Genomic DNA, 16,831 nt, shown 5'->3' with positions numbered 1-16,831 from the left:
ATGATGTTGGTGTTGATAGCAATACGTGACTTGCTGGCGTAAGCATTTCGCCGTAAGTTTCATAAACAAACGCTTCAGCTCTTTCTTTTTCTTTTTTTTTTTACTGGACGCCGAAGTCGTGTAACACGGTAAGAATTCCACCGCACTCCAGTTGCACACCAGCGTCAGAAGGCGCTAGTACTACTTCTCCCAGGTAAGACAAGAAATTATGCTACTTCGATAATGGGTGGTGACTCTTGTAGCTGTACAGTGACCCTAAGTCGATCACATCTGGTACGACGTTCACCGTCGTCGTTGTAGCAGCTTTACTTTATGCAACCGATAGGAGTTGTGCGGGTAAACGTCGGGGATTATCTTGAGTAAATGGTTTCCGTGTGTGGACAGCAGTTCACCAAGTGGCAGCGGAGGTATGGTGGGGCGCGCAGAGCCGGTGCGTGACCTGCGCACTGCGTATTACGCAAGCGGGAAGACAGGATGAAAATGTCTCGCATAGGGGAGAAGAAACATAACAGAGGGCGTTCCTACAGCGGCTGCATTCCACCCCCATTGGAATGAAACCGCCGATCCCGCGACCTCGAGCTTAGCAGTGCAGCGCCGTAGCCACTGGGTTGCCGCCGCAGGTGCATTCGCATTATATGGCGAGGAAGCGTGCGTCGCACGTTCCGATACAATAGCCTGTATTTTTTTTTCAGAACTCCCTTACTTTACTTAACCTCTCTTTATTGCTAAAAGCCGCACTGTTAAGATGACTCTATAAGGCAAGCAATGCAATATATCGCAATGAAACGAAATTTTGCCCACTGCCGCCGCTACTTCCCCAGTGAACATTTGTAGCTGGAAGTCGGATGAACTAACCACTGAGTTGCAGTGGAAGTATTTTTTGTTTTTTCATACATTGTATTTTTGCAGCGTGTGTAAAATCGTATGCGAACAAGGAAAAAAATTGGAGGGCGCTTAAGCTTCGCCTTTAAGAGTAGAACGCAATAGCGTTATCGGGACCCGTTAGCATCGCATCGTTCGCATACGGCAAGTAGGCTTCATTCACTGCAACACTGAACGTGGGAAAGACAGCTTACAAAGACCAAGCATACACCGATGAAGTCGGATTCACTGTTAAACTGAAGTGCATTGTTGGGAATACGTTTTTTTAGGGGCAATATAAGTGGTCTTATATTAAAATGTGAAGGCCCTAGCACCTTTCTTATAATTTTATTAATTGTTTGTTATTACCCCGACGCGCGCAGGTTTGGTAGAAATGCTTCAAAAGGGGTTTGTGTTTGAGTGTCCTCGTAGCAGAATTAGGTTTTCTCGTACATTCAAGTTACAATTTGACGCCAATTGGTAAACGATCCGAAGGTGAATCCGACGCTGAATGGTAAAATATGTACTTAACCATTTTTCTGACGGATTTCACACTGAGAAATTCAATTTTTGTTCACCAAAACCTTGCACCACGTGGAGGACCTGCGTGGTCGATGTGGTTGGATGATTTTCTCCGCCACCCGCGATCACACGCTGGTTGCCGACGCCGGATTTTCTGCGACACGGTGCCCTAAACGCTATCGCGTTAACAGGAAAAAGGTCAGACTTCAGTGGATTCTAAGAAAAGTTTACACTCCTTGGGGCGTATGATGCCCCCAAACAATAATCGTCATCTGTATTACTTGTGTTTCTTTTTTTGCAAACTACGCCCTCCCTACTGTTCTGTGAAGAATATTGTCACGGTACTATTCTTCAAGAGGAGATTTGATTAAGAAGACGCTGATGATCTGGCGCGCGCTCTCGGCCATATGGTTCAACGCTTGATCGCCTTGTAAATATACTGTAAATATATTTTCCTGTTGTGTGTGCCTTCACGTAACATCTTGGTGGAGGTGCTGGGGGTATAACGCAAGACGGAGCTCCGCAGCGGCTGCCAAGTCGCCACTCTAGGAATGTCTAGCGGCGGTGAAACTGCGTCAGCGGCGGCCGCCATGCCAACTGTCGTCCTGGCTCCACCCCTTGACCCTGGGACCTTTTCCGGCACTGCTGGTGACGACGTCGACAACTGGATTCGACTCTATGAGTGCGTAAGCGCACATTACAGGTGGGACCCGACAATGATGCTGGCGAATGTCATATTTTATCTAAAGGGAACTGCGAAGGCCTGGTTCGATAACAACGAAGAGGAGCTCACAAGCTGGAGCGTGTGTAAGACTAAACTGCGCGAGTTGTTTGGCCAACCTGCAGGCTGCCAGCGTGCCGCCAAGAAAGAACTTGCCTGGTGTGCACAGACGTCCACTGAGTTGTACTTGACGTACATTCAAGATGTGCTGGCCCTTTGCCGGAACGTTGACGCCAAGATCACAGAAGCCGATAAGGTCGCACACGTACTGAAAAGGATCGCGGACGATGTGTTTGACCTGATTGTGTTTAAAAAATCTTCGAGAGTCAACCAGATTATTACTGAATGCCGACGCTTCGAAGATGCTAAAAGCCGACGTATCGCAGACGAATTTACCACCTTCCGAACACGGCAGCGACATCAACGTAGGAGGACGTTCGTATGCCGACTCAGCCTTCAACATCGGAGGCTATCACCCGAATCGTTCGACGCGAAATCGAAGCCGCATCGCCCGCACATTTAATGCGAGGAGAGCCCAGTGATGCCCAACCTACAATATCTCCTATACAATACGTTGTTCGTCAAGAACTGGCAAACGGGGGCTTTCAATACATATGCTCTGTGAACCGCGTTACACTTACCCTTCGGCGACCTTGAACCCTCTCCAACGTCATTATCTCACTCCGAATTATCGCGATCCGAACGCGTGGCGGACGCCTGACGACAAGTCAATTTGCTTTCGATGTGGACGTGTTGGACACATTTCACGATATTGCCGAAGTCCTTGGCCCTCGTCTTCTCGACCCAGCTCATCCAGCTTCCGCTATCCACCCCGAAGCCAGCACCAGGTGCCAAGCCAACCTGACCAAGAAACATCTGCCGAGACCACTACTAACACCGCCCATTACAGCCCCTCGCCCTCACCACGACGCTGACCTTCTCGGTCACCTGCACCATGCCGTTCTCCGTCCCCGTCTCACTCCCGACGTTTTCCTTCGGGAAACTGACGGCTGCAGCTCCTGGAGGTGACGCTGCTATTCGCAATGCACACAGACGGTCGCGCCGCGTAGCGGCCAGCGAGAGCAATATCTCAAAGAGTATCGGCGCAGTGTTACCGTGTGGCTATGCTTGTGCAGACGCGTTTCTGATTTGTTAACAGCTGCTATCTACGCCATGGGTAAACAAATTAAAAGCAACAGAATGTGTTGCGTGCCTCAGTGCACCAACCGAGCGGCGAAGGATGCGATAAGCCTTCATTCGTTTCCGCTGGACGCGCGCCTTAAAAAGACCTGGGTGGTGAAGCTCCGGATCGGCAAGCCTGTGACGCCGCCAATGAAGGTTTGCAGCGCACACTTCGTCACCGCAGACTTCTTCTGGAGCAGCATCGGTAAGTAAAATGCAAATTGTTGACATTGTTTACGAAAGCAAACATTACGCTTCTACGATGTTGTGGTTGTAGCTTACGCGAACGTGCCGTTCACTGCGGAACGAAAAGCTAACAAGTTCGCGCTTATGCGATAGGACGTCCGAACGCTCCCTCAGCAGTTGATTATTTTTAGAGCCGTTAAGCAGCTGGTGTCTGGTTTTCGAGCGCCAGCAGAAAATGAACGGCGCTTTAATTTCGAGGCGGTCGATTGTTTTGACAGGCCATAATGCGCGATGCTGTGTACAGTACGTTCGCACGACTGTGCTTTGAAGTATTTTTCCTGTCTTAATTTCTAGTGCGGTAGTTTTATGACAGGATTTAAACATTATATATATAATCTGTTGTGCTTGAATAACTATGCATTACCACTCCTTGTTAGAACATGTGAAGCAATTAATCTTTTTTTTTTTTTCGACCCCGTCCGTGGCGGCTGCGTGTTTATGAGGGTGGAATTCAAAAACGCTTGTGTGCCGCGCATTGGGGGCTCGTTAAAGACACCCAGGTGGTCGAAATGCGGAGCCATCTATTACTCTGATTGTTTATAAGATTGTTGTTGTGGCACCTAAAATTCCAGGATTTAATTTTAATTCTCAATTTGCATAGACCCCAACGTGTGGACGCCTACTCGAAGACGGCTGAAGAAGAATGCTGTGCCTTCACAGAGCTTGCCCACAAGAAGTCATGACAAAAAGGACTTGTCAAGGATACAGGAAGCAGCAGAGCGAAGTGCCCGTGCTTCTGCTAGACATAGTCATGGTATGTTATTCGATAGCTTACAGCACACATGCTTCTCAAGTGTCGTCAGAATTTATTATATTCATGCGGTGTTATTGTTAATATATGTTGTGATATGCTACTTAGCAGACACAGACATGAAACCCTGGAAGGCTATGGAAACAGTCACAGCCAGATGGTACAGTAGTAGACAGGTTCATATAAACGCGCCAAAAGTTGGCATTAGGTTCACTACATTAGGAGCTTTGTGGATAAGCCCGTAGAAAGTCAGAGGTGCAATATCAACCCAAGTAAGTTGTATTCAGGAAGCTGTGCCATTCAAGCACTTTTGGCTGTCGGTCATCTCTACTGTATCCACTGGCTCACAATTCATCTTCTAGGTTTCCTGGAGTTTTGATTTCTTCTGCAGTCACCATTGTGCTTGCTGGTGCTGTACAAAACAGTGCTACCAGCTGTAATGACTGTAACGACATTGTGGTTTTCATTAGCAAACTGTCAGGACTGCAGACTACCAGCCTCACGGAGAGTGTCTTATGTGCATGACACCACTAGTGTTCACTACGTCTTTGGAATGCATTTCAATTTCTTACAGCAATAGACCGATCTCACTGTGAGTTATGCCCAGCTGCATTAGTGTGCACAGCCAAACAGCTTAAAGAATGCATCAAGCCGTTCTGATTATGTGCTTTTTTTTCATTGTTGCATAATGACGGAATAAACTTGTGTGCCTGTGTGCTGCAAAAAAATGTGAAGTTTTCAGTGTTTGTCTTTCAAGAAGACAACAGCTGGCTGGAGGAATGAATGGTTAAAGAATCGTAAATGAGCCGGAGTGAAAGGCCAGCAAGAAATTATTGCTTTGTAGGTTTATTTGACTTGAAAGAGCTGCTGTGCACCTCCGAGTGCATATTGTAAAAAATTTTGCAAAAGTAAAAGGCGTAGAATGTGGCATTTGTGCTGCAGTGAATGTTCTGCTTCAATCGCGAAAAGAAATTAAGAAAGGACACGACAGAAAGGAGAGCTTCAAGTTAAGCACCTACTGCTCTGAATGAATTGACTTGTGTGCATTGAAGTCAGGTGGTCACACAATGAAGCAATACTTCATAATATTCAGACATTCAAGCTACACGAGCATTAATATTGAAATGAACACGTGTTGCTCAGTGCAGCTGCCTGCACTAATCTGGTGCTCGATACTGCAAGCCATATCTCCAACCATATAAAATATACTCATGTGGTCTTATGGCCGAGATAAGGCCGTTCTCTTAGAATTCTGTAATTGGTTTGTGCGCCGTGGGTGCGTGTTAGCAAGCACGTCGTGTGGCATAAACAAATTGCAACTGCCCTGACATACCCAATAATTAACAACTTCACACAAGTATATTAATGAGCAACAAAACAATTAGTTCACTTCAGCATTTCCACCCTTTGGGCAGGCAAAAATAAAGTAAGGAAGAAAAGCATAACAAATGCCTTGCATGGTTGGAGCATGCATGCAAATCTGACATTCCACTAAATTTGACAGTTGACTGGTCATTTCATAGCCTTCTTGCACACATTTGTGGTTGTTTAACGAATTGACTAAGCTTTATTGAGTCAACAAGCATGTCATAACGAAAACCCTGTAACGTAGCTTTGTTGTTTCACACAAATATCAGAGTGCTTGGAAAGGACCAATAGCCATTTTATAAATATGTTGCTCCAGGCAAATAAACACCAAGAAAATTTCAGCGCATGTATTGCAGTAGGCACACAGGTTACTTCCGTGGTTGAGGCACTGCTGAAATATGTACACAATAACACCAGGCGTCGTACTTCGGAATGTCAAGCTCAAATATTAATGTGCAGTGCTTTTTGAGAGCAACAATGTACTCCCTTGCATGTTGTCCACCAGGCACAACAATGTGTAATACGCTTCGCCTAGCTAGTGCATGTTAAAAAATTTCTAAGTTTTCAGAAATGCACCGTTTAACTCTTTCATGCCTCCAGCCCCTCAACCTGGATGAAAGTTTAGTCGCTGGAGATGTTCTCTTAAGGGCTGTACACAACTGCTTTCGCAAAACTCTGTAGTTGACGAAGAGGAAAAGTAGAGAACCATCGCGCAGGGTTTTCGATGGCATTCGGGTATCTCACAAGAATTACAAGTAATAAGACACCAAGGAAACTTACAGAAAGTGGGCAAATGTGCAGAAGGTGTACAAGATCAATTTGTTAAACTGGCACAAGCACTTATGTTTACTATCAAGTTAATGCACTCTGAGCAGCAATTGTTCTTGTGTACTTTATCGCTATGTAGAATTTTTATGTACATTTAGTTCTTTCATTTTCCATTTGTGCAGGATCAGCCTCTCAAGGAACATGCGGGGAACCTGCCCGAGCTGTGCATGCACTGCCTCGTGAAGAAAGCCCCAACGGTGCCCTATGTGATGTAAAGGCTCAATCCCATGGTCTAATGTGTATTACCATTATAGTTAGATGCACCCAGGGAGAAAGCTTGCTAACCTAGGTATTTATTTCTACTAGCCAGTGAGGACGATTTCATATTAATAGCTTATAGCACATATTGCTCAAGGTTTTGTTAGGCCCTATGGCATCAGTTTGACCGTCAATTGCCTTACTCTGAAAGGACAGTTCTTATATTGCAAGGTATATAGGCAGAAGAACTATAGAAATCAACACATGGTATGCACTTGTGGAATACCGTCTAACCTTAAGCAAAGGTCTCCATTACATTTTGCTTGCTTGCTGACAAAAGAAGCTGCAGGAAAATAAGTGTCGCATTTCATTTCATGCAAGCCGTCAAACTCGTGTTTTAAGATAGCTGCGCTGCCACAGCATGGGCCTGCAATTTTTTCATAATGTTTTGATGTGTAGGAGAAATCCCAACATATTGTGCTATTTCGAAGACAATGAGTGGAGCAGCTGATATGAAAAGTAAACAGTGAAAAGCCAGAACGCTGGTGTACATAGATTCACATAAACATTAAGAAATCTTAGCTGGTCAAAATCTTAGCCTCCCACTATGGCACGCCTCATAGCCCAATATGTGGCTGTGGGGCATATGACCATATCAATTATTGAAAAACAGAATTACAGTGACAAATGGGCTGAACACTAACTGAAATGCCTAACCGTTTTTGGATTTTTATTGCAATGAATCCAAAATAAGTTACATCAGTGTATTATAATTTCTTTCAGAGTGCACAAATAGCTCCAAATAGACCTGTATATTAGAAGTTTTCCTGTTCCATTGCATTGACTTAAATATATCCTAATGTGCAAACTTTCTCCTTGCATGTAGGTGCAAGAGCATGGCCAGGAAACTGCATCGCAGCCTTGCCCTAGTGGTGCAACTGGTACAGCCGTTTGCACATTAGACCAGGAGGTGGCAGAAGCCCTTGTTCAGCTTTCGCAAGACGTACCAGACTTGTGTACAGAAGACAAGGGCATCCAGGTCGATGCGGAATCTCTTGTGGGGAAAAGGCTTAGGCTTATTGACCTACTCACATCGGACAGCATTGTCCTTGCCTTTACTGGTGTGACATCAATGAATCTGCTAATAACAATTAGTAATGAAGTGGGCAGAATTGAACATGTAGCCACTGAAATGTCTACACTTGAACGTGTTATTCTCGTTCTTGTCCGCCTAAAAACTTGTTTACCGTTTGTGTGTCTGGCCCCCCTATTTTGTGTGAGCAGAACAACTGTCGCTCGCCACTTTTATGGCACACTTCGTTATCTTGCAGCAGTTCTGGAAGCCGCTATTCCATGGCCAGACAAACAGCAGATTGCAAGTAATTTGCCACAGTGCTTTGAAGATTACAAAGAGGTTCGTGTTGTGCTAGACTGCACTGAGGTTACAGTAGAAAAGTCGCACTGTGCATCCTGTCGAATTCTAACTTACTCGCATTATAAGGGAACGCACACAGCAAAGCTTCTTGTTGGTGTCTCACCTGCAGGTTTAATCACTTTTGTGAGCTGTGGCTTTGGAGGCCGCGCATCAGATAGAGCATGCGTCGAAAAATCTGAAGTTTTGGAAAAGCTCAACAGTTTTCAAGACGACGTAATGGTTGATAAAGGTTTCAACTTAGACACGTTATGTGAAAACCGTGGACTGGGGGTTGTGCAGCCACCATTTCTTCGTGGTCAGCTGCAGTTCACGACAGAAGACTCAGAAAAGACTTTGAAAATAGCCAGGGCACGTGTGCATGTTGAGCGTGCAATTCAAAGAATGAAAGTATTTAAAGTTTTGAAGGAACCTGTGCCCTGGGAAATGGTTGGTGCTCTCGACCAAATATTTATTGTGATTGCCGGCGTTGTGAATCTTTCCACTCCTATCCTCTCCGAGAAAAGGTTTGAGTGAAAGCAGAGAACTTGTGCATGCAACAAAATGAAATACATTGTCAGTACGCAGGTAGTCGGAACCACTGTATTCTATTTGATCTGCGAGTCAGAACTTGGGGGACAAAGAAGCTGAAGGCCACATAACGAGTGATGAAATGCAAAATGACAGGCGTAACATTGATCAAGAGACAAAGTTTCGGCGTTTAACACACGAAGAGTGCTAGAAGGCTAAACCGAATGCCGAAACTTGCATGCTTTTGAGGTAAAACAATTGCGGTATTGATTAGAAAGCAAACATGTTCTTGTGAATATTAAAAGGAAGGAATGAAATTGGGCGGGCCATAACCGGTGGCCTATTAGGGTAACAGACTTGGTGCTAAGGGATAGAAGAGGATCAAGTGGAGTGTATAGAGATATTTGTGGTAATTGGAAGGGGCCAGCTTACACAAGACTGGTAATCCAAGATCTCTGTAGGCCTTTGTCCTACAGTGGACATAGCATGGGCTGCTGGTGATGTTTTTGCAGGTGATTTTGGCTTGCAAGGCAGTGCTCATGCAAAAAGATGAGCTCCCAAATATTCAAAAATCATCAGCCATTCCACTCTGTGAAGGTGGATAACCAGCAAAGCTGTTTAGCACACGACACAGAATTCTGAACAAAAGTACGAACATGTTTATTATTGCGATAGCAATTATATGGACACTCAAAAGCAGATTACTGCCGTCGCCGTGAGGTTCCGTATGACGTCAATGGAGATGAAATCGTCGCCGCGCGCCGAACGCTGTATGTGCGAGTGAAGGGGCGCGTGCTTTCACGGGGAGTGAACGCACGGCGAAGAACAAACGCGCGTTCTGCGCCGTGCTCCCTTAAGGGCTGCAGAAGTAGGCGTCTCTTTCCTCCTTTACAATCACCATATATGTAGAGCAAACGCGCCTTCTTCTGACGCACAAAAAGTCATGGGGGGGGGGGGGGGAGGGAAGGGAGGCGACGTTTAGCTGCGGCACCAAGTGCCTATTTATATCAGAGGCTCCGGCAACAGTCGCCAACGCCGCACGCATTTTGAGCGAACGCGGGCAAAACGCCGACGGCGTCGACAACAGTTCTGCGTGTTGCCGGTGCTGCTGCATGTCCAAGTTTATACAGCTGATAAAGCTAATATCATTACTCCGTATGGCTCTCTACAATTTTGCTATCGCAATTGATGCTTCGCCTTTCAGGTGAAACTGCGACAACTTTTTGTCCTGATCGATGGTCATCGTGATGATACACACACATTCTCGTATTGCCTGTTATTAAATATGCGTCCCTCACATAAGACAATGAATGGCTCATACCTCCTAAATATAAAAATGCTTTTGGATCGAAATGTACAGAGGGGTCCACTATTAAAGGGAACACTGGAGCGCATGGCGTCTGCTCGGCGCCACCACCAGCCGCTGGTTGCAACAAGTTTCGCGCAGGTGCAGTGAGCGCTGTGGTCGAGGCTCTTCTGTCGTCCGCTCCCGTGCTTCGGATAGTAGAGAAGCAAGCCGATCACGCCTTTTTAATGTTGGCCAGTGAGTGCATGGTCACACACTGAAAGCCAACCATTGCAAAGCTGAAGGAAAATTAGACGAGGCAAAATATTAACAAGCAGGTATTTTTGCCGTTTCAGCTTACAAGACAAACATGATCATTTTTTTACGGATGTCTCTTTGTGGCACAGCTGTATTAGAGAATACTTCTCCGTGTGTATTGCCCATCTCATTTGTACTACTGCATATTCGAGTCGCTGCAGTGCGTAGGCTGCACAAAGAATCCACACACGCCTTTAACGAGCATATTAATTTATAAAGAGCTATCACACGAGTTATCGTTGAATCATGGGAATCGACGTGCACAGTAAACATTTTTTGAGGCGGGCAAATCTTTATGAAACGAGAAGGCGAACAAAAGACTGCACGGTCATTGCTACTGATGTTAAGGGCATTTATCTGATTATACACTAATTCAGTCACAAGGGAAGTGGCTGCGTTCAAACACGCATTATGCGAGCTTACTTCGCGACGATCCGAAGCACGGCAGCTGACCATAGCTGACGACGAAAAAGCACCGCCCACAGCGCTCACTGCACCTGCACGACACTCGTTGCGGCCGCCGAGCAGACGCCACGCGCTCCGGTGTTCAATTTAACAATGGATCCCGCTGTACATGAACTCCCCTCAAGCAAGCCCTGCAAGTTTGGGCAACAGGTGTTTAAAATAGACAAACTGCAACTTTCGGACAAGTTTGTCTATGTGCTTGTCATTTTTGTGAACAGTTAATATCAGTGGCTCCACTTGTGAATAGACTACAAAGTGGGTGATGGTTAAGTTTAGCAGGAACATGCCAAGTTGGACTTGTGAAAAGTACGCATGCGTCGGGTTTAAAATGAAATTTTCGCCATCATTCTTTATGTAGGCTAGCTTCTTTTCTTTGGCAAGTTGGGCAGCAGTTATTGTTTTTCCTAGAAGTGGGCTTTTCACTTCCAACAAAATTGCCGGGCTCGAATTCTTGAACACAATGCCGTCTGGACTATACCCAAGCCAAGGGACTTTTGGATGTATAATGAAGCCAATCTTTGTGACAACATTTCTTGTAATACTACTGTACTTATTAATGGCTGATTGTTCGCACTCTTTACCATATCGCGTGGCGTGATTTCCAGTAAAGTTATCTGCAAGCATTTTCGACACTTTGTTCTCCCACGAGATGGCGTCTTTTGGCACATAAGTAAAATATGTGTGGCATCTGCTCCCTGTTATTCTAAGTTTTCTTTCTCTTCTCCATTTTGTGTTGTTTTGACCTCTTGTATCTGCACAGATTTGAAGAGCCTCCTTTTCAGTGTGTTGAACATGCGACTCGTAAAACTGCAGCTCCTCTTTTGTGAGGTCATTCTTCGAAAACCTGTAAATTCGCATTGCTGTTGCATCGTGGAATGCCACATCATGGAACATTATCTCCCTATATGGCTCCATTTGGTGCTTCATGACATGGCTCATTAAGATGCGCTCCTCCATGGTTGCAATGACGTCGAGTGAACCGTTCTCATTTCGGTGCAGTCTGCCGCGATAGTGTAGCGCCAATGCACTCTGCTGTGAGGCTGCAATCAGCCGTTGACGTACTTCTTCTTTGGTTTTCTCGTCTAGAATTGGCCGTGGTTGTGACTGTACATGGCACAATTCCTGCAATTTGCATGCTTCATACATGGGTGTCATCTTCAGTTTGCCCCAGGCCTGTGCCATATCTGTTGAGGTCAGTAGATCCAAATTCTGGATGCCAGTCCTATTAATAGAATGAAACAAACCACACAATCACTCATGATACCCTTTGCAGTGTTGCATATACACATTCTGCAAGTTCACATTCTGCAAAGTCACATGAAAAAGGTTTACTGCTAAGTAACCTTTGATGCTGCTTGTGGCTCATTGCTTAGACATGCTAGATGCCTATTCTGTTCCAGAGATATTTCCAGAGATAACACACATCAGTGTTACTGGTTGTGATAATAAAGTCTTTTTAGCACTGCACCAAGAAATGCCGACAGCAAAGCACCATCTAGTATACTGTTCCAATGCGTAAATGTATTTTCCTATGTTCTACCGAACCAAAAAAAATAATTTTGTACATGTTCTGCAGCTCTCTCTTTAGTGTCCGCACGCTGAGTGCACCTGCAAATGCTCACGTTATGTCTGTTCAGCAAATGTCTGGCTCTCGTATGTGCCCCCGAATTAATCGCACGATTTAGTGGTGTGGTTTTAGGTTGTCGCATCGAGTTACATACGTTCAATTCAAACACTAATGTTACTATTTCTGTTACTTTGAAAGCATACTTTGGCATGGATGGATTATTGGGCTTATTTACGAATTAATATTTGTTTTTGTGCAATCATGTTGCTCTTGAAAACATCTGATAAGCACCTCTCCATAAGGTAACTATCATGCATACATATGGCAGAACACTTCGAAACGACAACGCAACAAACAATGAACAAACACGAGTGCTGTATGTGTTGCGCACTTGTAACACAGAATGAACAAACACAAGCACTGTTTGCGTGTCACACAGCGCTCGTGTTTTTTCATTCTGTGTTATGTCGTCAATTCTAATTGCGCTGCCATATTCTCATGGAACTCTTAAAAATTAGGCAGTGCCTCTGCCGTGAGCCATACAGCATCGAGAAACCATTGTGAAAAATAAAACAACTTCACTTTCTCTTATTTTATCTTTCACACAGAACATTCATGTGCAATGACCTGCGACTTCAGCTGCCTTGTTGAAGTGAGGCAAATTGCAAAAAAAGCTGCAAGAAGTTGGGTGTTTCATAAGAAATGTTTTTTTTTTTTTCACAGTGTAGCTTGTGGCATAAACAGGTGTCAGCTGGCAACGTTTCTTGAGACAGAAGCCACATCAAACTATATCATGGGCATCAGTAGATATATTGCATTAGTGTATCGTTGGCTTCTGTAGCATTGGAAGCCATGTGATATAAGCTGCAAAGGCAAAATCGCAACTGCCTCTGATGCTTGATTGTTGCAGTGTTCAGCGCATCACAGCTTCGAATTGTGTGTATGCTATGTCTAAGTGTGCAACAGGGCTGGCTGCTGTAGGAAAATGCTGAAGGAAATACATATGAGCTTGTTTTGCAATCTGTTTGCTTCGTTGGTGTTTTATCTGACTAAATAAATAGACAAAAACTGTTTCCTTGCCTGTTCACAAATAGCAGCATTGCAATCATATGCTTACAGCGCTGAGAGTTTCCAGCCTTGCAGGAGCAGTGGCCCTGCAAACGAAAATGGGTTATACACCGAGCACTACCTCTCGAGAAACGGTAACACTCAACTCGAAAAGATCTTGCACTGTTGAATATGCCACTTTACATCGGCTGTTATTTGCTGAAAATGGGCCCACAGTGTTACCATGCATGCATGCATGCATGCACTTTGACTGCCCGATGTTTCGCTAAAGACGCTGCAACATAGGTCTGCAATTAGAAAATTTGCAAACAACTGCATTAACATATTCCAAACTAGTGTGGTTTCGTTTCCAACCAAAAATTCGGTTGCTCATGGTAGACTTTTTTAGACGAAAGATCACCTTTTCATTTTTGGTGAATAGTTTTTTGTGAGCCTACAGATACACGCTGCATGACCTGCTCTTCAACACTGCACTTGCGTCATGCATACTACAGCAGGACTATGCAGTAATTGAAAGTGTTTTGAATACCCTGGCATAAATAAAATTGTGTGCGTACAGAGCTTCAACACACAATGCAGATGAAAATCAAGGTAGATACACTGAATGAGGCTTGCCTTGAGGCTTTTTTTTTTTAATGCAGAAAAAAATGAAGGTAGATGCAGCGCTGTTTGGCTAGTCTGCAACGCTGTTTTCTAACTAAGGTAGATCGTTCAAATCAGCCATGTTGCCCAGTTCAGCGCACTGCGATGACTGCAAGTACTTGATGTAAGCCCCCCCCCCCCCCACCAACACTAATCTTCGATTTTGTCTCAATGGCAGGCAAAACAGACGCAAACAAACAATTTGGGTTGCACGCTGAAGCGCATCCTTGACCTCGCCAGGCTGGTTGCATCGGAGCGTAACTAGGTTCGCAGTTGCGCGCCGATCGCCAGCTATGTGGCATATTTTCTTCCACTGACCCATTTCGATTAAAACCAAATTTGAAAGCAAGATCGGCGTACTTGTTCTGGCTTAAACCGAAGGCGCTACACTCCAGACATTTACATACGCTTCGCGTCGCATACATCCATTAGTAAAGTTAAGCACGGCATTCGTAACAAGCACGCACGCACTTCTGGTTACGCATGCTAGTCACCTCGCGGGGCCGGAATTATTACATTCAAGAATCATTTATGCGCACGCCGTAGTAATGTAGCCGCGCACGCCGCAGCGCACATGTGCGGTCACTGCGGCTGCAACATAGAACAGTTCAAAGGCTGACGTAGTACGTACCTTGATACGACTGCTTCCGTCAAAAATAAACTCCAGTTCATGAGGCTTCCCTCGAACGTGGGACGTCTGCACACACAGTCCTTGAATCGTAACAGAGTTTGCACTGCATGTCTTGACGCCGCAGCAAATTAAATGACCAGCCTTCAAAGCTTCTTCGCCTTCGATTAGACACCGGATCCTCTTTTCGTAGGTTTCAAGGTGTCTCATAATCTCTCCTAGAGATAGCTGCTTGGTAAAAGGCAGCGGCATTCCGCAGCCGATGAAGACAAACTGCGAAATATAAGAATACAGTCGGCGTGCTACGGCAGGTACGCACTGTCGACAATTCTGATACTCTCTCGGTCCGCCATCATGGATCGCCTCGCGCGCCCCCTATAGTCCGTGTGCATTGCGAATTTCATCGGTCACTATTTCCATCTCAACCGCAAAGTATGAATGATTTGTGGGTAAATCATTCCTCTCAATGCTATCTCGACTGGCGGAGAGCTTCAAACACTCAGGGACAATGCAGCTATTTTCATTTGCGAAAAGTAGCTCGTATTGGTGGGAGCTGTCCACAACTGCACTGCCGTGCCTAAATTTTGCTTTAGCGCACTTTCCTGACCGATTGGAATCTGCACTGGTACTCTTGTCGGACGAATCGGGGCCGCTTTGGACTTCTGCAAAAGCTATCTTCGCGACGTACTCCCTGTATAACAGTGCCAAATCGTCCACAGCTGGCCTAGCTGCTTCTCTAGTATTCCATTGGCACAGTATCTCGTCGCGCTCAATACGGTCCCCATTAACGGGCTCCTCAAGAAATACGTCCCGGTCTACGGATCTGGCCTCACCTGTGAACGTACCATTAGGCTCTTGGGGATCAGCCTTGCTTTCTACCATCGGTAGAACCGTGCGTGCTACTTGTTCGCACTTTCCGTCCGCTACTTCTACGGGTGCCTGACATTTCTGTTGCTCCACTTCAAATCCTGTTCCATTATTTAAATCTCTTGTCTTAGGGCTTCCATCCTTTCGTTTTGTTACTTAATCCATTCCTGTCTTTTCAATTCCTGCTCATGCTCAATTGCTTCCTGTTCCTGTTCTTTTAGAATTAAGTTGCCGAAATATTCAAAGTATTCCTGATCCCTGTTGCTTTCTAAACTTGCTCAAATTTCGGCTTCTGATTTATCATCGTCTATTTTTACGTCGAGCTCTTCACACGACCGCAACAAGCTAGCTCTCGTTAAACCCATGAGGTCCGTGATCACTACTTTAGGCTTTGGCTCAGCTATTCCACAATACTTGTTGCAAAACCCGCAAAAATTGCAATGCAAGTCAGAAAACTATCAGTGGTTCAATTCCGTTTTCCCAAGAGAACTTGAAGCCTGGAAAATATATCAAAAACCAAGTGCCTACACACAGAAGTAGTACCAAGTCCCCAAGTACTGCTCCACCGCATCGAATCAATTGCAAGAAGACGTAAATCCTGGGTCGCCTTTTAACTGATTACAATTCCGGTAGGTCTCTACGTCCCAATTACTCCCACACAAGTATGAGGTCTGGCTTTAGTAGCTGGTTCAGATCTATGCTGAAAGCTGCATGCTTTCTGTTGAGATGCGCAACAACCACAGTATCAAAATGGGCAGTTGAACACGCTCCATTGGTTTTTAGAAAGTATAGGCTATAAGATCCTATGACTCAAGCGAAAAGCCAGGCACTCACCATGTACCGTGCAGTCATGATGCACTGCACTCATCCAGCCGCTCGCGAACCAGTTGGCGTTGGCTGCAGGTTCCATCTTGCTGCTATCATCCACTCGCTCGTGAATCAGTTGTTGGGGACTGGCGTTGGCTGCAGGGTCGATCTCACCGCGTCCATCCAGTTGGTGGTGAACGCGATGCCGGCGACTGGCGTTGGCTGAAGGGTCGATCTCACCTCGGCCATCCAGTTGCTCGCCGCTCGGGCTTAGAATTCATACCACCGCTGCCATCCAGTTTGTTGCGACTCAGGTAGCGTTGAAGCCGGTGATCATTTAGCCAGAGGGATGAGTACGTCCGGGAGCAAGAGCGATAGAAAAAAGGATTTATTTTACATATTTACAATGGCTACTAATATGGAAGCCCACTCCAAGGGGGACCACTTTAAAAGTCTGAGCTCACTACATGTCTGAGCACACATCAGAACACGTCAAGACACCCCACTGCACGCAAGGTGTCTCCTTATAAAGCATTCGTCTTCCCTAGTTGACCCGACTAGAGAA

The 16,831-nt window shown here is 45.4% G+C and overlaps 2 protein-coding genes across 3 annotated transcripts; one reads left to right on the top strand and one right to left on the bottom strand.

Moving 5' to 3' along the window:
* The first annotated feature begins 3,143 nt into the window (after positions 1-3,143).
* Positions 3,144-8,292, top strand: LOC125942025 (THAP domain-containing protein 1-like). Of its 2 annotated transcripts, none has more exons than XM_049659941.1 (3): positions 3,144-3,491; positions 4,134-4,286; positions 7,564-8,292. In XM_049659941.1, exons 1-3 carry the CDS (start codon positions 3,278-3,280, stop codon positions 7,605-7,607), a joined length of 411 nt encoding a protein of 136 aa, XP_049515898.1. In that variant the 5' UTR covers positions 3,144-3,277; the 3' UTR covers positions 7,608-8,292. The 2 variants fall into 2 exon arrangements, with proteins under 2 accessions (XP_049515898.1, XP_049515897.1); XM_049659940.1 differs by lacking the exon at positions 7,564-8,292 and adding an exon at positions 6,602-7,147.
* LOC119435793 (uncharacterized) lies at positions 7,636-14,869 on the bottom strand. Its single transcript, XM_049659942.1, has 4 exons — positions 14,504-14,869; positions 13,335-13,445; positions 11,750-11,909; positions 7,636-7,731 (listed from the first exon to the last, which is right to left on the bottom strand). Exons 1-4 carry the CDS (start codon positions 14,842-14,844, stop codon positions 7,636-7,638), a joined length of 708 nt encoding a protein of 235 aa, XP_049515899.1. The 5' UTR covers positions 14,845-14,869.
* Between the last annotated feature and the right edge of the window lie 1,962 nt (positions 14,870-16,831).

This window comes from Dermacentor silvarum, unplaced genomic scaffold (genome assembly GCF_013339745.2).
Source record: "Dermacentor silvarum isolate Dsil-2018 unplaced genomic scaffold, BIME_Dsil_1.4 Seq910, whole genome shotgun sequence".
NCBI lineage: Eukaryota > Metazoa > Arthropoda > Arachnida > Ixodida > Ixodidae > Dermacentor > Dermacentor silvarum.
This window is presented reverse-complemented; position numbering and strand designations above follow the sequence as displayed.